The sequence below is a fragment of the Halichoerus grypus genome, chromosome 5, assembly GCF_964656455.1.
Source record: "Halichoerus grypus chromosome 5, mHalGry1.hap1.1, whole genome shotgun sequence".
Classification (NCBI taxonomy): Eukaryota; Metazoa; Chordata; class Mammalia; order Carnivora; family Phocidae; genus Halichoerus; species Halichoerus grypus.
The window spans coordinates 172,452,556-172,475,782 of NC_135716.1; the positions used below are offsets into that span (position 1 = coordinate 172,452,556).

The window sequence follows — 23,227 nt, forward strand, 5'->3', positions numbered from 1 at the left end:
TTATTTTATAATTTGAATATATAGGGGACGGGGTAGTCTTTCTTCTGAAAAGTGTATTTTGTCTTTTAAGTCGTGGAAGCATGGGCAGAGAGAAGAATGATAAGCCCCTTCCATCTGCAGCAGCTCGTCCCAATACTTTCATGAGGGGTGGCAGCAGCAAAGACCTGTTGGACAATCAGTCTCAAGAAGAGCAACGCAGAGAGATGCTAGAGACCGTGAAACAGCTTACGGGAGGCATGGATGTGGAAAGGAACAGTGCTGAGGTTGACCGAAACAAGGCCCGGGAGTCAGGTGAGAGACTTGATACATATAGGTAGGAGATTTGGGCCTTAAATGTGGAATTAGAAATGCAGAGGAGACCTTGTGCCTGTGTAGATTTCAGAATCAATGTGTGATAATAACACACTGGTGTCTTCAAAGATAAAGGGCACCTTCATAGTTTTGTAACATTGTTCTCATTTCCCAGGTTATCCCTTTGTTCAACAATTTCTAAATTTTTCCCTTTGTCTAGTAAGTGTGATGGTGACGAGAGCCACTTGCTATATATTAAGCAATCTGAATTTCTTACAGGTTCTCAAAATAACAACTCACTGTGCATTAGAGTGCATGTGCTTTGTAGAGCCCTCAAATGTATGAAAATTCTCACATTATTGAGCCACTGCAAGGCAAACCTAAGAGGAAATGTCAGATCGTCTTTTGCTACCTTAATCTTGGTAACTTCTGTGGTTTTTGTACATGTTTAGTATGCGTATGACAGGAGGACCAACTCCGATAATGCTCTAAAAATTACTATCATGAATGTAACCTATCTGTGTTTCTATTTCCTCATCTGTTATATGGGGATAGTAAATGTAACTCCCTTATAGAATTATGGTCAAGATTAAATGAGAAGTTAAAACAGGTAAATACTTAGAACATTATCTGATAAATACAGATTTTCAAAAAGGTACTAGATGTCATGATGATGATGATGATGGCAACAATGAAAAATAGATTAAAGGTAATTTTAAGCATTCTTAAAATCTTAATTCTGAAGTGATACTGGTTGTTTATAACATTTTTATAGCTTCCAAATTTGTTTCAGTATTTAAATTATGTTTCCTAACTATAGTATCTAAATGGATTCAAAGACAAATTGAAATGTCTTCTCCCAACTCTAGACTTCAGATCTTTTAGCTTTGGGACATGTGGCTTTCTTATCTATGGTAGGTATTTGGGGAACATAACAAGATAGGGCATGAAAATATCATGTGTGCAGTAAATAATATAGCACAGCTGCTCTGTGCATGTTTATGTTTATTGTCTGGGTCATTCGTTTATTCACTACATGCACACTGACCACCTAGTGAATTGTGGGCACAGGATCTCCCTCTCAGCCTTCAGTCATATACATGTACAAACAGAAAAATGCTGTGGAGGAGAGGAGCGGAGTTCTAAGAGAGTACTTAACAAAGAACTATCTAGAATTGACACAGAGATATGTCAGGGAAGGCTTCCCTCAGGTCTGATGGACCAGTAGGATTTAAATAGGTTTATAGGGAGGGATGGGTATGGAGCAGAGAGAAAGAGTATTCCATCCAGGAGGAGCACCATGAGCAAAGTAATAATAAGTAGGTAGAACCATGGCATGTTCAAGCAACTGCCAAAGGCCAATGTGGTTAGAGTTCTGTGCATGATTGTGCAAGCTTCATGTGCTCTTCGTCATTGAAGCAGTGGAGAAGAATCAAAATGCAGAAAGGAACAAAAAGGCTTTAATTATAAAAGTTTACCATATCCCTATATTCTTTTAATTGTAGAATATGAAGTTACTTGGTGTGTATATCTATGCTACAATAAACACTTCTCTTTTCTGCTTTTAGATGTCTTGCCTTGTCAAATTTGTATCTAATGCTTTTATGGAAAACTCAATGTAACAACACATAAATATTGTCAACCATAATCCCACCATTTTAATGATAATTTTTGTCATTTTTACTTTCACTTTTTTTAACCTCACTAGGAATGAAACCAGAAATTCCAGCAACATCAGCTCCTGACAAGCCAGCGTTGTCAGAATTGGAGATGGAGAAGAAGTCCAGATCTATCATTGATGAATTTCTACACATTAATGATTTTAAGGTAAACGAAATTAAAAAAAAAAAAAGGGCAACAACACAGAAAGCCCCGTAACAGATACAGTAACTAGGCTGTGGTCTAAGTCACTTGTCACTAAGACTTAGAGTGAGTAATCCAAGTCCCACACAGTTCAGTTTGCACAACTCTGATGCACTCTTGCCAACTATTCTCTTTTAAATTGATAATGGAGTTCCCAGGATCACGTGGCAGGAAGGGAGAATGGCCACCAGTCCATCCCCACTGTGGGATAACCACATTGACTTTGATACTCATGAACAAAAAACAACCCATCACCATTATTAGGAATTCCTGTCTCCCTATATATTGCCTCTCATGATCTTTACATTTTATCATCATTCTTGTATTAACTTTGAAGTATGGCTGATGTTACTTTATATTTATTTCCTAAGTAGAAGACTGAGGCACCCAGGAGTAAGCACTGTGTCAGGGTCAGACAGCCTAAGTGAAACATTCAAGACCCATCTTTGAATCTGCCATTCTTTAGCCCTAGCCTTCTCTTTGATCTTCATTTTAAGATGGTAGTGAATAAGATAGACATAATGCCTGACTTCATGAGCCCTCTAGTCTCGTGGCAGAGACAGATCATAAAGACTTAACTCCACAGATTAAGTATTTAAATTGTAGTTATAATAAATGCCAGTAGACCTATGGGTCTTAGGAAGATCATATAATAGTACCTAGTTTAGGGATCTGGAGTCAGCAAAGGCTTATCTGTTAAATTATTTGTCAGATATATTAACTATTTTTGCTTTGGCATTATATTAAAAATTCTTTCAGGCTTACTTGTTCTTTCAAATGTAGTCATCTGCTTTCTCTACTTAACAGTCACCTTGATTAACTATAGCCCAGCCTTCCAAAACCCTCAAGCCTCTGAAATTGTCCAAAATTGAGAAGAAGTACTAAGAAATTTTGATGATGAGCCAGGTAGTTGGAGAGGATATACTCTGTCAGTGACCCTATGATGAACTGGAGACATAGGGAAAAAAAGACCTTAGTAACACCTAAGTGCAACAGGAGGGCTCTCTGAAAAATCAGCCCTAGGCCTGGCCTGCAGGATGGAAGAAACAGAGTCAGATGGAAGTCAGAGGACTCAGGAATTTCTTTTTTCTTTCTTTCTTTTTTTTTTTTTTAAGATTTTATTTATCTGACAGAGAGAGGGAGAGAAAGAAAGCACATGCAGGGGGAGAGGCAGGCTTCCCACTGAGCAGAGAGCCTGATGTGGGGTTTGGTCCCAGGACCCCGGGATCATGACCCGAGCCGAAGGCAGATGCTTAACCAGCTGAGCCACTCAGGCACCCAAGGACTCAGGAATTTCACTGTACAATGTACAAGGCAGCTCTGCTGTGCAGTGATGATAAGAACCAGGTAATATTATCAGACATAGTGAGGGCTTACTATGTGCTAGGTGTGCTGTTCTACATATTTTACATGTATTAATTCATTTAATCCTCAGGAGGATCATTCTCCTGATCATCCTCCCTAATAATATTATTATTACTATTATAATAGCCATTTTTATAGATAAGGAAGCTGAGAGGCAAAGATGTAAAATAACTCGCTCTGGGCCATGCTGCTGATAAGTAGCCTACTCAGGATTTAAAATTAGTTTTCTAGGGGCGCCTGGGTGGCTCAGTTGGTCAAACGTCTGCCTTCCCCTTGGGTCATGATCCCAGGGTCCTGGGATCGAGTTCTGCATCAGGCTCCCTGCTTAGCCTGCTTCTCCCTCTCCCTCTGCCTGCCGCTCCCCCTGCTTGTGCTCTCTCTCCTGCTAATAAATAAATAAAATCTTTAAATAAATAAATAAATAAATAAAAATAAAAAGTAAAATTAGCTTTCTAGGGGCGCCTGGCTGGCTCAGTCAGTAGAGCATGTGACTCATGGTCTCAGGGTCATGAGTTTGAGCCCCACATTGGGAATAGAGATTACTTAAGAAAATAAAAATGGGGCACCTAGCTGGCTCAGTCGGGAGAGCATGCAACTCTTGATCTCAGGGTTGTTGTAGGTTTGAGGCCCACGTTAGGTGTAAAGATTACTTAAAATATTTTTTAAAAAATAATAAAATTAGGCTTGTAGTTTCAGAGCATAGATTATATCTTATTACCTTTAGTGTATTAGTATGTTGTGCTAAAGGCTTACAGAGCACATCCTAAGAAAGAGGTTTTTCTAGCATCTTAGTAGGTGCTATTATTAATTAAAAATTGGGGTGCCTGGGTGGCTCAGTTGGTTAAGCATCCAACTCTTGATTTTGGCTCAGGTCATGATCTCATGGTTCTGAGATTGATCTTAGCGGGGAGTCTGCTTGAGGATTCTCTCTCCTCTTCCCTCTGCCCCTCCCCTAGCTCGTATTCTGTCTCTCTCTCTCAAATAAATAAATAAATTAAAAAAATAATAATACAAAATAATACTTATTGAGCCTTTGTTTTGTGTTCGGCAGTGTGCCCAGTCCTTTTCTTAGGTATATTCCTCACAGTAACTCTATGACAAGAAGTTAAGACTGAAAGATTGTTACACTCCTAAACTCACATAGTAGTAAGTAGCAGAGCCAGGATTCAAACCTACATTCGTCTAACTCTACACCCTGTGTTTTTAGCCTCTGTGATATATAGTCATTGAGTACCTAAAATGTGCCAGCCACATTTTGGGAAGACTGCCTGGATATTCTGTAGTATATATAGTGAACAACATAGTCTACTTCTGTGGGTCATTTGTGGAACTTACCATCTAATGGGAGATATAGAGCTGCCCTAAAGATAGCTAATAAATAAACAACAAATACAAAAAGAAAAATAATGTTTCAGTGCAGAGAAGTAAAACTAGGTGATATGATAGCCAGTGATTGGACAGTCACAGGGACCATGGGAGGTGTCCTTTCAGCTGAGTACTGAAAGAAATAAGAATCAAACCATGAGAAAATCAGGGAAAGGGCAAGATTATGAATTGCTGAGACATTAAAAGTACCATGATAAAGGAGCGCCTAGCTGGCTCAGTCAGTAGAGCAATGTGACCCTTGATCTCGGGGTTGTAAGTTCAAGCCCCACGTTGGGTGTAGAGATGACTTAAAAATAAAAATCTTTTTTTTAAAAGTACAGTGATCTAGTTAGTTGACCCTGTATGCAGATCCAGTGAATAAATTCCCAATGGAAGACACTTAATCACTTCATGGAGCACCTGGCTGGCTCAGTCGAGAGAGCATGAGACTCTTGATCTCCGGTCGTGAGTTCGAGCCTCATGTTGGCTGTAGAGATTACTTAAAAATAAAATCTTTTTTAAAAAACGAAGACATTTAATCAATTCAGGTTAAATACTAAAGATATGTGCATTCATTTCCATGCTCTCCTGAAAAAGCATTATAATGATGATGGACTTTAAAATGAGGAACTCACAAGGGTAAGGAACATAGGGAATAGACAGCAGCAACATTCTGGAAGTTAGAAATTAGAAGGATGGGTGGTCATTTACTCAATAGGCTATGAATGTGCATAAGGTGCAGATGGGGCTGAAAAAGGAAGGATTGATTGGTTAAAAGTGTATTTAAGACAGTTTTACATGACACCTGGGCCGAATGTTTCCAAAAATACCAATGTCATAAAAAGATAAAAGGGAAAGAAAGGACTGATCTAGATTAAAGTAGTCTAAAGAGACATCATGCACCCTGACATGTGATGTTGGGTTTTTCGTTGTATCCTAAAACAACAACAAAAAGCTATATTGGACATTTGGGGACAATTGTAGACATTTTGAATATATACTATATAAATATATATATATATATATATATATATATATATATATATATATATCAGATAGCATTTATTTATTTATTTATTTTTATTTTTTAAAGATTTTATTTCTTTGACAGAGACAGAGCAAGAGAGGAAACACAAGCAGGGGGAGTGGGAGAGGGAGGGAGAAGCAGGCTTCCCGCTGAGCAGGGAGCCCGATGCGGGGCTCAATCCCAGGACCCTGGGATCATGACCTGAGCCGAAGGCAGACGCTTAACGACTGAGCCACCCAGGTGCCCCCAGATAGCATTTTTTTAAAAGATTTATTTATTTTACACTTGATCTTAGCCAAAAGGCTGAGAAGTGATAAAAGATTTATTTATTTTAAAGCAAGCAAGCCTAAGTAGGGGCAGAGGGAGAGAATCTCAAGAAGACTCCCTGCTGAGTGTGGAGCCGGATGCAGGGCTCCATCTCTCTTGACCCATGAGATCCTGACCTGAGCTGAAATCACAAGTCTGATGCTTAACCGACTGAGCCACCCAGGCCCCCCATCAGACAGTATTTTTATTGACATTATATGGATATTAAAATCCTTATATATATGTAAAGAGAACTAACAATTGATGAATCACAATTGAAGTGAAGCTATATATGTGTACATTGTACTCAATTTCTCTGTAGTTTGAAAATGTTTTAAATAAAAAGTAGATGGGGGGGAGGTATGAAATAAAATAGCAGAGGGGAAATAAAGCAGTGGTGAGAAACCTAGATGTGCCTTCCTCCCTTCCTCAGTCAGGAGGCTGCCCTTCTCACATGTATCTTCCCCCTCAGAAGAGCTACTCTCTTCAGAGGTTTCAACCAAAGCATTTTGGATTCAGAGTTGAGTAGCTGAGGGCAGGGAGGCGCACACTGCTGTATTGGTGATTCAGCAACCCTGGCTTCCAGGCTTCAAAGACACGAACCTAGCCAGATCACCCTGTGGTAAGGACCATTTCACAAGCCCCACACCCCAAGAACTTCCTAAAAGGTTTTAGTACTTAAGCTAACCTTAATTCCTAGGAAGGAAGACCTTCACTGAAGATTTTGCAAATATTAACATACCCAAACAGAATTATCTCAGTTGCCACATTGAATCGTTTGACTCATGATATTGAATCTGTTTCATAATATGCCATTTTCAGTTTTTTAAATCAGTGTAACACAGGTAAACATTTTTAGAAAAATACATTTTTGACTCTGGTTCTTTGAGTAATCTGTAGTGAAATTGTTAACCTAAATACATTAACCTTGTAAAGATCCTCTATTCTTTTGTTTTTAAATATGACTAATATTGCCCATATCAGCCTGCAATTTACCGAGCTATATTAATGTTTAAAAAAAATTTGAAAACTCTTGTTTGTGGAGCTTTCTACTCACTTTGTCATAAGTATAAAATTTTAAACACTTATTTTAACACTCTGGTAATGGGATCCAGGTTTTAGAGTAAGCTTTTATTTGCTGTTTGAACAGGAAGCCATGCAGTGTGTGGAAGAGCTGAATGCCCAGGGCCTGCTACATGTGTTTGTGAGAATGGGAGTGGAGTCCACCCTGGAAAGGAGCCAGATCACCAGGGATCACATGGGCCAATTACTCTATCAGCTGGTGCAATCAGAAAAACTCAGCAAACAGGACATTTTCAAAGGGTCAGTATCCTCCTCAAGAGTGGTATTCAGTTCCTAGGCTCTTGAGTAGTGGTTAATTTTAAAAGTACATATATTTTTAAGTATTTGTTTTCGTAGAGTAAAATTATGTCCAGTATAATGTGTTGATGTATAATATTTTGATAGTATGTTGGTGGATATGATGGCATTTGGTGTATATTGTGCTAGGGCATAAAGTTTATCTCTTGGTTTCCTAAATTTTGTTAGACCTGTATTACGGTGTAAGTAAGGTAGCAGAGACCCCTTAACCTCGGGGAAACTCAGGCCCTCACCAGCCCATTTACATGGAAACCCTGCATGTTCTTTGAGGAAAAATCTCTTTTTGTGTGAGGAAAATTCTGGATAATCTACTTAAACCTAAAAGCCTTATCCTTTCAATAAACTGTGGTTATGGGCGCCTGGGTGGCTCAGTCGTTAGGCGTCTGCCTTCAGCTCAGGTCGTGATCTCAGGGTCCTGGGATCGAGCCCCGCATAGGGTTCCCCACTCCGTGGGAAGCCTGCTTCTCCCTCTCCCACTCCCCCTGCTTGTGTTCCCTCTCTTGCTGTGTCTCTCTCTGTCAAATAAATAAATAAAAATCTTAAAATAGGGGTGCCTGGGTAGCTCAATCATTAAGCGTCTGCCTTCAGCTCAGGTCATGATCTCAGGGTCCTGGGATCGAACCCCGCATCGGGCTCCCTGCTCCACGGGAAGCCTGCTTCTCCCTCTCCCTCTGCCTCTGCTTGTGTTCCCTCTCTCGCTGTCTCTCTCTGTCAAATAAATAAATAAAATCTTTAAAAAAAAAAATTTAAAAATGAACTGTGGTTATTTTGGCCAATGAATGCTTGTCTGTCCACTCTAGCCTCCTAGAAGGAGGTTAACTCCAAATTGTTAACGATTTAATATGTTCCAGATTGGTTTCATTATGATTCTTGTTGATGGCTGCTTTGATGAAGTCTGGCTGTCACTAGTGTTGTATACTCATCAGATCAGGTTCTGATACGTTTGTGATCATCACATGTGCATGGATTGGATTCTTTTCTGTACAGCCTAGAATCTTACCCAGGCTTAGGTTCTGAAATCAATGTTTAAGGCAAAAATTTCGTTTCAGGAGCCATGTTGTGCAAATGTAAACATAGAAACACACCCACCATTACCAGGTGCCCATTCTCTAATCAGTCAGGAACTAAGACCTCCTGAAGGCTGAGCATCAGATTCACATCTCACATTTCATCCTCAGCGTATACGTTCATTGGGTAGAATGGCAGTAAGAATTCTGCATTATTTATTTTTCTCTTTATAAATCATTTTGGCCAAGCTCGTAGTACATTCTTGTAAATTAAATGCACATGTGATGAAATGCCACTGTATGTCTTTCAGATATGGTCAACCCTTAGAATAAGGTAACCATTAAATGCCAAAGTTGAATGTATTTAGGAATAATTACTCATTTGATTTTGTGAGGAATGATGACAGTGTCTTCAAGGTCTTAGAAAATATATACTTGCCCCTAGGATGATTAATAAGCTGTCTTTCAGCAATAAGGTAGTTTGTGATGAATTCAGTGAATGACTAGATTAAGGCCATCTACCTTAGTAAGTAGTTACCTTAGTAAGAAACTGTGGCTAAAGTTGCTATGACTGTTGGCCTTTAAGACTTAGATGGTTTCCCAGTTTCAAAAAGAGAAATCAGTTCACTCCAATAACCAGCCAGTGTAAATAGAGCAAATGAGAGTATATGAGCCCTCACAAATAAATTTTCTGTGCCTACCAACTTGAAATTACAATGTCAAGCCCTGCAAACTACAGCTGAGGTCACGATTATATTAATTTATAAATATTTGCTTCTTTCTCATCTATTATGATGTATTCACCAGAAAATTTTGTAAATGAGAATGCTGGATTACTGTTTACCCTTTCTCTCTTTCTTCAAACTATACTCTTAAGTTTATTTGTATCTAGAAAGACCCCAGGAAGTGGGGTCTAGCTTCATTGCTTCATTGAACTTGTGAGGTGCTAGCTTGATTTCTAGACTATCTCCAGATGTTGGTATTTCCCTTTGGGGGATTCGTTGAGGAGAGAGTGTCATACCCAGACATCCTGTCTGCACTTTCTTCGTTGGTGGTGGTGCTGTTGCTGCTGCTGGCAATACAACCACCACCTTTTATTTATACTGCAAATGAGATCAACATTTCTGTGTCTCAGTAGCTACTTCATCTTCCTCTGTCCCTACTTCCTTCTGCAGCTAGAGATAATGCAGTGACTCCAGACCTCGCTTTTGATACCTTGTTAGACCTAACCAGGTCATCCTTAGGCTAAGATCCCTATGAAGACCCTGTTCCTTCCTAAATGGAGAGGCCCAGCAGTTTTTTCTAAGATGGACACAAAGTGATAGCCACTTGTCATTACCCACCAAGAGCTTTCTTGCAAAAAGATCGAGAGTTTCCCATTTACTTCTAAAGCCCAAATTATAAATAGTTCATACTGTCCAGAGAGGCCATTTCATTTGAGCCATGGAAATACCCTGAGTGTTTGTCTCTTCAGTCCCAATATCCAAAGACCTCTGTCTTTACATAGCATTGTGGGCAAACATCTAAGGTCAGCTTCCTAGGATGCTGCTACCCCTTAGATGCTAATTTCTAAGCAGTTGTTTTTTTTGTTTTGTTTTTTATTTTTATTTTTTAAAGATTTTATTTATTTATTTGAGAGCGAGAGAGAGAGAATGAGAGAGAGAACACGAGAGGGGGTAGGGTCAGAGGGAGAAGCAGACTCCCTGCTGAGCAGGGAGCCCGATGCGGGACTCGATCCCGGGACTCCGGAATCATGACCTGAGCCAAAGGCAGTCACCCAACCAACTGAGCCACCCAGGCGCCCATTGTTTTGTTTTGTTTTTTAAAGATTTTATTTATTTGAGAGAGACCACAAGCGGGTAAGGAGTAGAGGGAGAAGGAGATTCCAGCGGGGTGAGGGGCAGAGAGAGAAGAAGAAGCAGACTCTGCTGAGCAGGGAGCCAGACGCGGATCATGACCTGAGCTGAAGGCAGGCGCTTAACTGAGTGAGCCACCCAGGCTCCCCTTCTGAGCAGTTGTTAAAGCTATTTCTGCCCAGCTCCCCAAGCCAGAGATGGTGGAAGGTAGAAGGCCTCCCTGTTTACTGGGCCCTGATCAGCCAACTATTAATCTGCCATTTCTTCTCCAGAACCCTTCAAAGCATGCACTGCTACTGAATTCTAATACTAGACAGAAGTTTCAAATAGGCTCAATGTGTCACATTGTTTACTAGATAGTTTATCAACTCCAAGCATAATTGTTGCCGCGTATGAAACAGAATCCCCATGGGGTGCCTAGGTGGCTCAGTTGGTTAAGAATCTGACTCTTGGTTTCTGCTCATGTCATGATCTCAGGGTCATGGGATTGAGCCCTGCATTGGGCTCCACTCTCAGTGTGGAGTCTGCTTGAGATTCTCTCTCTCCCCCTCTCCCTCTGCCCTTCCCCCTGCTCGTGCTGTAGCTCACTCACGCCGCAAGCTTGCTCTCTCTCAAATAAATTAATCTCAAAAAAAAAAAAAAAAAAAAATAGGGCGCCTGGGTGTCTCAGTCATTAAGCATATGCCTTCGGTTCAAGTCATGATCCCAGGGTCCTGGGATCAAGCCCTGCATCGGGCTCCCTGCTCTTTGGGAAGCCTGCTTCTCCCTCTCCCACTCCCCCTGCTTGTGTTCCCTCTCTCACTGTGTCTCTCTCTGTCAAATAAATAAATAAAATCTTTAAAAAAAAAACTTTTCTTTGTAGTGATCCTCTGAATATGATACTAAAGTGTAAGAAGCTTTCATCTTCATTTATTTCTTCCTTTTACCTGTAATTAGATTCTTTTATGACCAGTCATAATAATACTTGACCAGTCTGATTTTTAGATGTCCTCCCTGTCTCTCTCTTGTTTATCTATATCAAGATATATTTTTAATTATCACAATGGAAATTGTAGGAGATGCTGCTGATAATACCATTTCCAATTATGAAAGATTGCTTTGCCTTTTCAGCAAATTTCTGATCAGAACTTCAGTGAACTAAAAAAATTTTTTTACTTTTAACCATGTACCCCTTTCATTAAATTTTAGATAGGAACTCATATATAAAGTAAGTAAAAGTAGAGCCTCCTTAGTTGAGATGGAGGGAGGGATGCCTAAAGTCCCACCCCGTGGACTTCACCAAAGTTTAGTCCATTGGGTGTAACGGTCACTATGTACCAAGAAGCAAGGGTATGGTGTAGCTCTGTTTCATTCATTCAGCCAGCAGAAAACGTGTATTATACAAGGCATTGTTACAAGCTATGTAATAGGCCAAAGACATAAAGATAATTACCTAGGAGCATTTGTATACCATGTGTTTTTCTTTAAGAAATGTACAAAATGATTTAGGAACTGTAAGTCTGAAAAGAAATAAGCCTCTTACAAGCTTGTTCTATAGAAACCCTATGTTGGGCGCCTGGGTGGCTCGGTCGTTAAACGTCTGCCTTCGGCTCAGATCATGGTCCCAGCCCCGCATCGGGCTCCCTGCTCAGCGGGAAGCCTACTTCTCCCTCTCCCACTCTCTCTGCTTGTGTTCCCTCTCTCGCTGTCTCTCTCTGTCAAATAAATAAATAAATAAAATCTTAAAAAAAAAAAAAAGAAACCCTGTGTTCAGGGGTGCCTGGGTGGCTCGGGGTTCTGGGATCGAGCCCTGCATTGGGCTCCCTGCTCAGCGGGAAGCCTGCTTCTCCCTTTCCCACTCCCCCTGCTTGTTTGTGTTCCCTCTCTCGCTGTGTCGCTCTCTGTCAAATAAATAAGTTCTTAAAAAAAAAAGAGAAGAAAACCCTGTGTTCAGCAATATGGGTTTGACCAATGATTGTGTTCTGCAGACTGTCTCATGATGAACTGACTAATCAAGAAATAGAAAACAAAGACAAGAATATGGGTATTTTCTAGTTGTAATATGAGATGAAAACCACAGATCTGCTGAGAGACCTGGGCCGCTATAGTTGTCTCATGGGCTCATTAAATAGCTTTAATCTATGCCACTAAGCATAGAACATGAATTGACATTATAGGATGATTAGCCCAGAAATCGTGGAGTCCAGCCAGATTATGTTCCATCAGTGGCATGTTAACTAAGCTTAAAGTGTGCACATAATGAGAGAATAGTCCAGTTAATCTGTTGTACAGCAAGTAGATGTCAAATCATTATGAGCTGTGAGGCCAGAAAGTTGGCATCAAGGATTCAGGAAGCCCAGAGATAAGTAATGTCACAGAGCTACAAACTGTTTTGAAATGGCACCTTCACAAAGGTAACGCTGCCTTGTAGTGGTATCTCTTTTTAAGTGAGAATTTTCAATGACGTGTAGACCTCTATGGTAGGTACACAGAATGGTGTACTCTAGCTAAAAACTGAACTACAGTGAAAAAGCACACATTTTCTGTGTGCAGAGATCTGGAAGGCTGTGAAGACAAATACACCTGCCCGTGCCCTAACAGTCATTCATCCCTTTCTTTACAATTACATGTATGTCCTTGTAATTATGTGTATGTCTCATTTACAAATTTACTTTTGTTTTTGTCCCTTTTAATATGCTATATATGGGACTAACAAAGTCTTGAATTATGTTTTTATACTTCTAAATGAATAGCTGTGATTTTTCACCCTAAAAATAAGCTCTTGAGAACAAGAATTTATTTATTTATCAGTTACTTTATGCCTAGCATAGTATCTAACATAGTAGGTGCTTTAATAGATATTTGTTGACTGATTTTTGGTCTCTTTATTTAATCTTAACTTTTGAATTACATTTGTGTGAATTTTTCTCTTGTTCTTTTTCAGTTTTTCAGAAACATTGGAATTGGCAGATGACATGGCTATTGATATTCCCCACATTTGGTTGTACCTTGCTGAACTGGTGACCCCCATGTTAAAAGAAGGCGGAATCTCCATGAGAGAACTTCTCATGTAAGTTGTACTTTTTATTTGTGTGTGTGTGTGTGTGTGTGTGTGTGTGTGTGTGTGTGTGTAGCAAGCTAAACTGATGCCAAACTTACCAGCTAACTCTAGTGTAGTGCTGTTCCCTTGGTCCCTTTGGAGGCTCTTGGATGTAGCCTGTGACTCTTTACAACTTCTCATTTTAGGGGATTAAGAAGTACAAACTGTTACAAAGTAAATAAGTCATGGGGATGAAAAGTATAGCATAGGGAATATAGCCAGTAATATTATAATAACTTTGTATGGTGACAGATGGTAACTACACTTATCATGGTGAGCATTTTATAATATATATAATAGTCAAATCACTATGTTGTACACTTGAAACTAATACAACTATACTTCAATTTTAAAAAAAGACATTTCAGTATAAAAATATTACATTACACTGTATCTACAGTGGAGAGGTCATGGGGATATGATAACCCTGTGGTCCATTGAGGTTAGCAGTGTTTGTAGATAATCGGCTCCAGAATCACTTAACTGGAAAGTTATTGCTCCTGGAAACTTAATGTTAATCTGACTTTATGTCTGTCATTGCTCAAATGCTATGAGAAGTTATTTCTACTTAATAGCTTATCAGACTGACACCTGCATGGTACATGCTCGGGTTATAATAAAAGGAACTGCATCTTAGGCATTCCTAGATTTGGACAGGAGTTGGAAATTGTTGCTACATTGTACAGACTAATTCTTCCTAAACTCGTCTTTACATTAGTATTTCCCCAAAAATTGTTCATATAGTCAAACTCCACATACTATGTGTCCCTTTTGTTTGAGGTTCACAGCATATTAAAGAATATGAGAATTCGGTAGTAAAACAAAACAACAAAAACTATTTAACTTTGGGCACCTGGCTGTCTCAGTCCGTAGCGTATGTGACTCTTCATCCCACGGTCATGAGCTCAAGCCCCACATTGGGCATAGAGCTTACTTTAAAAAATAAAATATAAATTAAAAAAAAAATTTTGGCCTTGTTTAATTCAGCATTGCCTCACTTAATTGTAGAATCCTTTTCTTGAGGAATAATTATTCATATCCTATGGAACACAGTGTGGGAAATACTGATTTAGACTATGAAAAAAAATGCTCCCTTTCTGTTTCATGCATAGTCTAAAGAACAGCTTCCTTTCTTAAAAATACTTCATAACTAAACTTTGCAACTCCCTCTTAACTAAAGTTCTTCTCTCCTTTAGGCTTGAAGTGGTATTTATGTAAATAGATGATTAAGTGAGACTGATCATTGCATTGCTCCGATCACTGAGGCAATTAGAGAAAAAGGCAAAACCCAGGAATTCTAAGGTCCCTTTCTAGCTTCTCCGTGAAGCATAAAGTGAACCTGAAGTCTGAACTACTTCTGCTGAACATTACTTAGAGCATGTCCTGGAGCTTTCTCTTGCCCATTATTATTTAGGTTGCGTAGTATCTGTTCTTTTGGCACACATTGTTTGCCTGCTGTTCTAGAATAGGGAGTTTGTTCAGAGGAACTTAATCACGACTCCTGTCTTTTACAGAGAATTTAGCAAACCTTTACTTCCTGTTGGAAGAGCTGGGGTCTTGCTTTCTGAAATATTGCACCTTCTATGCAAACAAATGGTGAGTGTTAAACCGAGTGTCAGACTCAACAGCATATTAGGAAGGGCAGTGATTTTTAATCTTGAGTTATCTGTGAATAGCTTAGGTATCACTGTGCAAGTATTTCTGTAGCCTTTTATTATTTGAAAAGAAGAGTGAGATCTCTGTTTCAATGTCTTACGGAGGTGTATTTCTCCTCTGTTAGTAGTAACTTGGGAAAGAATTATCTAATCTCAACTGGATTTGGTATAATTCTAAAGAATCTCAAAATATGTTGTATTTGTGGCTAGTAATTTTATCTTCTTGAAACAAAATGGCTACATTATTTATACTTTTTAATAGATTTCAGTGAAAACTCCTTGCTTTCAGAGAAAGGTAAGATGCCTAAAATGATTAATTTCCTTAATTTTGGATCTCAGGCTAGGTAATCTGATTAATAATAGGTATTAAAAATGATTCTACAGGATTGTGAATTGCTGTCTTAAAGTTAAATTTAATTTAGTTTAATAAATACTGCACATTTCTCTGCAAAGCTCTATGCCAGGATCCCGGTTTACAAAGATAAAGCCTTCAAAGAATTCATAAGCTAGAAAGGGAGACAGACAAGTCTAAACCAAGACTTTCAAAAGAGTGTATCAGTGCTATATTAGAGGTCTAAGAGGTTTGGGAAAGTGGTGTTAACAACACCTGGGGTGAGAAACATCAAAACAAAACTCATACATGAAAATTCTGGGGTGATTTCTGACTTATTCAAACCAGAGCCAAAGGTATTGGGATAATAGATTTCATTGTTTTATAGGCATCAGTAAAAATGTTTTGTTTCATTTCTCCCTCTGAATGTACAGAAGTCCCTTTGTATTATATCACTGTACCAGTTATTCATGGATGGGTGTACTAAATAGCCTGGTCTCTAGTTCTAGTTGATTATTTGTTATTAGTACTATTTGCTTGATGGCACTAAAGTTTTTATCAAACCCTAATTTGTAGGTCCAGAATTCGTTCCTCCTTTCCTAACCTACTTCACTTTAGTCCTTCTTAAAAACTCAAATTCTTATTAACGTTTATATGTAGAAACAGAAAGCAAATTCTCATTTCTCCTAACCAAGTTCTCATAGAGCATAAATTCTGGAGTCAGCCTGAGTTTAAATCCTGACTTTGTTATCAGCTATGCCTTGGGCAAGTTACTCTATGAAATAACCAATACACGTTTCATAGCTGGTAGCTGCGGCTCAAAGGCTGACATTTCCCTTTATCACTGTGACTTTATTCAGGCAGTGGACTTGTACCTTCTCATCAGTTTTCCAGCTGACAACAGCTCTTCTCTGTTGTTTCTTGGGCTCAACCTTGTTCCTCTTGTCCTTGAAATACTTCTCATTCCTGGTTCAGGAGCAGCAACCTCCTTAGTCATTCTCATGTTAGCATAATTGTGATCTACTATGAAGAGGGGGGGATTCCAGTGAGGCTTGATGAATGGCTTTAACAGCAGATGTATATAACACTATCTAGGACAAGAGACACTGTTGAATTTATGAACTCTGTGAATTGAACTTTTTTTAGGTGCTTATATTCATAAATCCCAAACATGAGTTTACAGTTCCCCAGATTAGTCATCTGATAAAGTAAGTTATTGAACCTTAAACAGCTGTACCACAGCCGTTCACCATTACATTTGCATACATGCAGACATCTTGGTGTGAAAGCCAGGAGTCCAGAGAAATTAACTTCATATCAACAAGGGAAAGTTTTGAGTTTTCATTCTTTACAATTCTATACTCTTAACTTCAAGCAAGCCTTCTCCTCTCCTCCTCCCCCTTCCCCCTCCTCCTCCTCCTCCTTCTTATCACAATGTAAAAGTAAATGGATTGGACTTATCTCTGTTTTAGAGCCATAAGAAAGTGGGAGCCTTATGGAGGGAGGCTGACCTCACCTGGAAGGACTTTTTACCAGAAGGGGAAGATGTACATAATTTTCTCTTGGAGCAGGTAAGTAAGAACAAGGCTTATACCTTCCTGTTTAATAGTTGTTGGTCTGTTTCATAGAATAAATGAAGGTAATTTCATTAGTAGTTCAGTCATTAAAAGTAGACCAAAATAAGAATCATGGTCAAGATATCATTTTAAGTCCATGCTTTAGGGCCACTCCAGCTATTCCTTATTAGATGATAGATAAAAATAAAATTTAAAGGATTTAGCCACACACAGAAAACAAACTACATATCTCCATGAACCACAAAGGAAGTTGATAAATATAGCAGGGGTAATAGGACTAAAGCTATAAGTCTTCTGAGCTCTGGGTCTAAAAACCAGTAGAGACAGGCAGAAATTATTTCTGTGAGGTGATGAGGACTAGTATGCCCCTTACAGGGCAGAAAACTGGAGGACAGGCTTACTGCATGAAACCATGTAGGAACTCCATAGAAAGATAAATGCAAGGAAATAGACACAGTCGTAGAGCCAAAACCTTAGCTAGGCTGTCCGCTTGGTAACTGGATCCAGAAATCCACAACAAGCAGAAGACCCCATGGTCAATATAATATGGTTCTCAATAAGGAATTGTGGGGGATCAGATAGAGGCAACCATAAAAATATTAGATGAGGAAGAGTGACAGAGAAAGGAAACAACTCCCTCTCAAAATGATCCTGTAGGGGCGCCTGGGTGGCTCAGTCGTTAAGCGTCTGCCTTCAGCTCAGGTCATGATCCCAGGGTCCTGGGATCGAGCCCCGCATCAGGCTCCCTGCTATGCGGGAAGCCTGCTTCTCCCTCTCCCACTTCCCCTGCTTGTGTTCCCACTCTCGCTGTGTCTCTCTCTGTCAAATAAATAAATAAGGGACGCCTGGGTGGCTCAGTCGGTTAAGCGGCTGCCTTCGGCCCGGGTCATGATCCCGGGGTCCTGGGATCGAGTCCCACATCGGGCTCCTTGCTCAGCAGGGAGCCTGCTTCTCCCTGTCTCCCTCTGCTTGTGTTCTCTCTGTCAAATAAATAAAATCTTTAAAAAAATAAATAAATAAATAAATAAATAAATAAATAAATAAATAAAATGTTTAAAAAAAAAAAGATCTGTAAGGGTCGCCTGGGTGACTAAGTCAGTTAAGTTTCTGCTTTCGGCTCAGGTCATGATCCCAGGGTCCTGGGATCAAGTCCGGCATTGGGCTCCCTGCTCAGCAGGGAGCCTGCTTCTCCCTCTCCCTCTGCCACTCCTCCTGCTTGTGCTCTCTCTCTCTCAAATAAATAAATAAAATCTTTAAAAAAAAAGATCCTGCAAATCAAGTCCTAAAATATAGGAAAATCAAAACTAAGACCGCCAACAAAATTATGAATAAGTAGAAAAAAAAATCACTCTTAGGTAAAAATGAAAATAAATCTGAAAATTATTTTAAAGTAAGTATATTGTGCTGGATAAAGACACTGTGTTAGGTTACTGTGGATGTTAACTTTCTAGATACTCTGGAGAGTCCTCCTGCCAAAAGATAAGAGCCTAGATAAAGCATAATTTATCTTGCATTGCTGGGTTCATAGAAAGTGAAGGTAATTTCTTTTTTTTTTTTTTTTTTTTAAAGATTTTATTTATTTATTTGAGAGAGAGAGAGAGCGAGAGAGAGCACATGAGAGGGGGGAGGGTCAGAGGGAGAAGCAGACTCCCTGCTGAGCAGGGAGCCCGATGCGGGACTCGATCCGGGGACTCCAGGATCATGACCTGAGCCGAAGGCAGTCGCTTAACCAACTGAGCCACCCAGGCGCCCGAAAGTGAAGGTAATTTCTAAGGAACTAACCTAATAAGTGAGGAAAAAAGCCAGAGATGAAACCTGGACTCTTAGCAATAAGCACACATGAAGGGCATATTGCTCAATGTCATTATAAGTGCTACCAAAAATCTTGGAAGAAGTTGAAATGGTCCTAGTTCAGTATTACCCTGGCTCCCAGAAGAAGCAAACCAGAATTCTTTTTGGAAAAAAACATTTGCAACTTAGGTCTCTTGATTATTTTCTACAAATTAACATTATCTACATACATGGATTAATACTTAGAGTCCATTTAACCTGTAATGAGATAAGTACCCATGAGTGAGAGTAAACAGGTAATAAATGGTAGATTTAGACCCCAAAGACTTAAGATAATGGAATTCTCACTCAGAATATGACATAACGCTATATACAAAAGAGGAATTCACAAAAATGAGCAAACAAGAAAAGACTAATCAAAATGAGAAGATTTGAAAAAAAACAAACTATGGTAGATTTCTAAGAGATGCTATGAGATTTAGAGGGTAGAATGAGAAAGTCTAACATATGACTAATTGGAGTCCCAGGAGGAAAAACAGAGTGAATGGAGAAGAGGCAATATTTGAAGAGACTATGACTAAGACTTTTCCTGAACCGATAAAAATAAGAATATATATAGAGAGCACATGTATACTACAGAGGATAATTACATTGCAGTGAAACTGCATAATATCAAAGACAAAGAGGGCGCCTGGGTGGCTCAGATGGTTAAGTGTCTGCCTTCAGCTCAGGTCATGATCCCAGGGTCCCGGGATCGAGTCCTACATCGGGCTCCCTGCTCAGTGCAGAGCCAGCTTCTCCCTCTCCCTCTGCCATTCCCTCTGCTTGTGCTCTTCTGTCTATCTCTTCTGTCAAATAAATAAATAAAATCTTAAAAAAAAAAAAAAGACAAAAGATTTTAAAGCAGCTAGAAAGAAGTACGTTACCTACAAAGAAACAGTAGAATTTGCAGTAGCAACAGTGAAAGCCAGAAGATGGTGGAATAATCTCAAAATGCTGAGAGAGTATGTTAATCTAGAATTGTCTCTCCAACTAAACTAACCTTTAAGAATGTGGGTAACACATATTTGGAGACTTAACAACATACTTCTAAATAACCCATGACTTGAAGAAGAAATCATAAAAGATAGTAAGAAATATTTGATTGAAAATGAAAAAACACAACATATCAAAATCTGTGGGATGCAATTCAAGCAGTACTTAGAGTGACATTGTTAGCACTGAACACCTGTATTTAGAATAGAAGTGAGTTCACAGATCACTGACCTCATTTTCAACCTTATGAAATTAGAAAAAAGAGCAGATGAAGTTCAAAGGAAATAGAAAAAGGAAATAATAAAGATCAAAGTGGAAATCAGTGGAACAAAAACAATAGAGAAAAGTCAATGAAGTCAAAAGCTGGTTCTCTGAGAAGGTAAAATTGTTAAATCTCTAGCCAGACTAATCAGAGAAAACAAAGTTGGAAAAAAAGGTACTAAAATTACCAATAGAAAGAATGAGAGAGATGATGTTATACAGTTTCTAACATAATAATGGATCAGAGAAATTTATGAGTCATTTTTATACCAGTAAGTACATCAATTTAGTTGAAGTGAACAAATTTCTTGAAAGATACAAACCACTAGAGCTGACTGAAGAATAGATAATCTGAGCATCTATTACACTGAAATAGTTAAAAACATTCCCACAAAGAAAACTCGAATCCCTGGTGTTTTCACTGTTGAATTCTATCAAACATCTAAAGAAAAAATAATACCAGTTCTGCAAAGAATTCTGTACCAATTCTTCAGAAAATTGGAGAGATTACTTGCCAACTCATTCTATAAGACCAGCATTACTCTGGTAATAAAACCAGACAAATAGATTTCAAGAAAAAAAAACTATAAACCAATATTCTTAATAAATGCAAAGAAAATTTCTCAACAAATTTTCACAGGTCAAGTCCAAAATTATATTAAAAGATTAATACATCACAACCAGTAGCATTTATCACGGGAATATTATGATAACATATGTTATAAAACATTCAGAAATCAATGTGTGGCTGTATGGAAGATGAAGGAGTAAGCAGCTCCAGGATTACTCCTTCCACTGAAACAACTATTGAGCTAGCAAGATGTGTTAGAATGAGCTATTTTGGAATTGTGGAGCCTAGTCAAACGTGTGCTACCAACACCAGGGGAAAACTTGATGAAAAAAGAATCTGGTAAATTTCAGTAACCTTGGCATTTTGCATGGAAGCTCTTAGTCCCTAGCCCTGTGGTAGACAGTAGGGGAGATGGTGGTGCAGCTTTCTGGTGGCCAGGTTGAGAAATGAAGACCTTGTCCTCCAAAGATCGGTGCTATGCCTTTTAATCTGCCTGGCAATTTACTGAGGGTCTAGTGCAGGGCCCAGCCATTATTTTAACTGCTTAGGCCATAGTGGTTTCCTGAATGGTGTCTGTCAAAGAATTTAAAGAAACAGCACATTTGTCTGTGGTCCTACCCACCCTACACTTTTCTCATTGGATCCATGCATTCACTGAAATCTCTGCAAGGTCACTGGCTATGTGGGGAGATATAATGGGTCAGAGACTGTAGTGACCACACACACAGGAAGAAATGTAGTCTTTGTCTAAAGTCAATAATTAACAGATGACTACAACAGTCTGAAATCCAGAGTTACACATTACAATATTCAAAATATCTAGTTGCCAACAAAAAATTACAAAGCATATAAAGAAACAGGAAAATATGGCTCATGCACAAGAAAAAAGAAATTGACAGAAAGCATCCCTGAGGAAGCCCAAATGTTGGACATACCAGACAAGGAATTTAAATTAACTGCCTTAAATATGCTCCAATTGCTGAAGGAATCATGGACAAAGAACCAAAGGAATTCAGAGGAATGTTGTATGATCAAATTGGGAATATCAATAAAGAGGTAGAAATTATAAAAACAAACCAAATAGAAATTCTGGAACTGAAAGTTGTAATAGCTAAAATGAAAAATTAACTAGAGGGCTCCAACAGACAGAAATAAAACTCTGCAAACTTGAATATAAAGTAGTTGAAATTGCTCTGTCAGGGGATCACTGATTTGGCACTAATTGGCTGCCATAAAAATCTGTCTTTAATTTTTGAAATGAAACTTCTGGCATTGTTATATGAAACTATGAGTATCACTGAGTTTCTTAAATTTAAAAAATCCCCATGGTTTTTTTTTTTTAAATAAGCTTTATGATAATACATATTGGAAAATTAATTCATTAAACATATAAAGGAGGGCACCTGGGTGGCTCAGGTGGTTAAGCGTCTGCCTTCAGCTCAGGTCATGATCCCAGGGTCCTGGGATCAAGTCCCACATCAGGCTCCCTGCTCAGCGGGGAGTCGGCTCTTCCCCCCACACATGCTCTCCTCCCCTGCTCTCAAATAAATAAAACCTTTAAAAAAAAAAAACCTATAAAGGAGCCTTTAAAAGAATTGCTCAGTTTGAGGAGCAGAAAGAAAAATGTATCAAGAAAAATGAACAGCACCTGGGGACTTATAGGACACCATCAAGCATACCGTCATGGCCACTAGAGAGTCCCAGAAGGGAAAAGAGCGAGAGGACAGGGCAGGAAAAATATTTGAAGACATAATAGCCAAAAACTTCCCAAATTTGATCAAAGATAGGAATCTACATATCTAGGAATTTCAGTGAACTCTAAGCAGGATAAACTCAATGGGATTTACTCCCAAGATATATTACAATGAAACTTTTGAGTGACAAAGACAAAAATCTTGGGGTGCCTGGGTGGCTCATTCGTTAAGCGTCTGCCTTCGGCTCAGGTCATGGTCCCAGGGTCCTGGGATTGAGCCCCACGTCGGGCTCCCTGCTCGGCGGGAAGCCTGCTTCTCCCTCTCCCACTCCCCCTGCTTGTGTTCCCTCTTTTGCTGTGTGTCTCTATCAAATAAATAAATAAAATCTTTAAAAAAAAATAAAAATAAAAGGCAAATCCATAAAATAATAGTTATAAATATGTATAAATGGGCACACAATGTATAAAGATATAATTTATAAAAATAATGTTAAAGAAGCACTGAGCACAGAGAAGTAATCAATTATGAATATTGTTGTTACTAATAAAAATGTTTGAAGGGCAATTAGAAAAATGAGGTTTTAGAAAACCTGGTCTTCCCTATCCTGACTTTTGGCTTTTTTATAAAATACTTGGTTCAGTGACTTTTTTCTGGAGACCCTAGTACGTTCTGCAAGAGATAGTGATGAACCAATGCATAAATTTGAAGCCCAGCCTTCTAGGCTCCAGAAAGATGAGGTAACTTATGCAGAAACACAGAGGTTCTGAGAAGCA

The 23,227-nt window shown here is 38.9% G+C and overlaps 1 protein-coding gene across 24 annotated transcripts in view; it reads left to right on the forward strand.

Annotated features, from left to right (window-relative positions):
• Positions 1 to 23,227, forward strand: part of EIF4G3 (eukaryotic translation initiation factor 4 gamma 3) — a 332,624-nt gene that overhangs the window by 296,524 nt on the left and 12,873 nt on the right. For 23 of the 24 annotated variants that reach the window (XM_036099078.2, XM_078073724.1, XM_036099079.2 and 20 more), the window contains 6 exons: positions 71 to 291; positions 2,000 to 2,118; positions 7,368 to 7,540; positions 13,384 to 13,509; positions 15,054 to 15,135; positions 16,998 to 17,096. In XM_036099078.2, coding sequence (XP_035954971.1) covers positions 71 to 291; positions 2,000 to 2,118; positions 7,368 to 7,540; positions 13,384 to 13,509; positions 15,054 to 15,135; positions 16,998 to 17,096 — 820 coding nt within the window. The remainder of the gene's footprint in view (positions 1 to 70; positions 292 to 1,999; positions 2,119 to 7,367; positions 7,541 to 13,383; positions 13,510 to 15,053; positions 15,136 to 16,997; positions 17,097 to 23,227) is intronic. The other variant, XM_078073722.1, reaches the window with a different exon arrangement.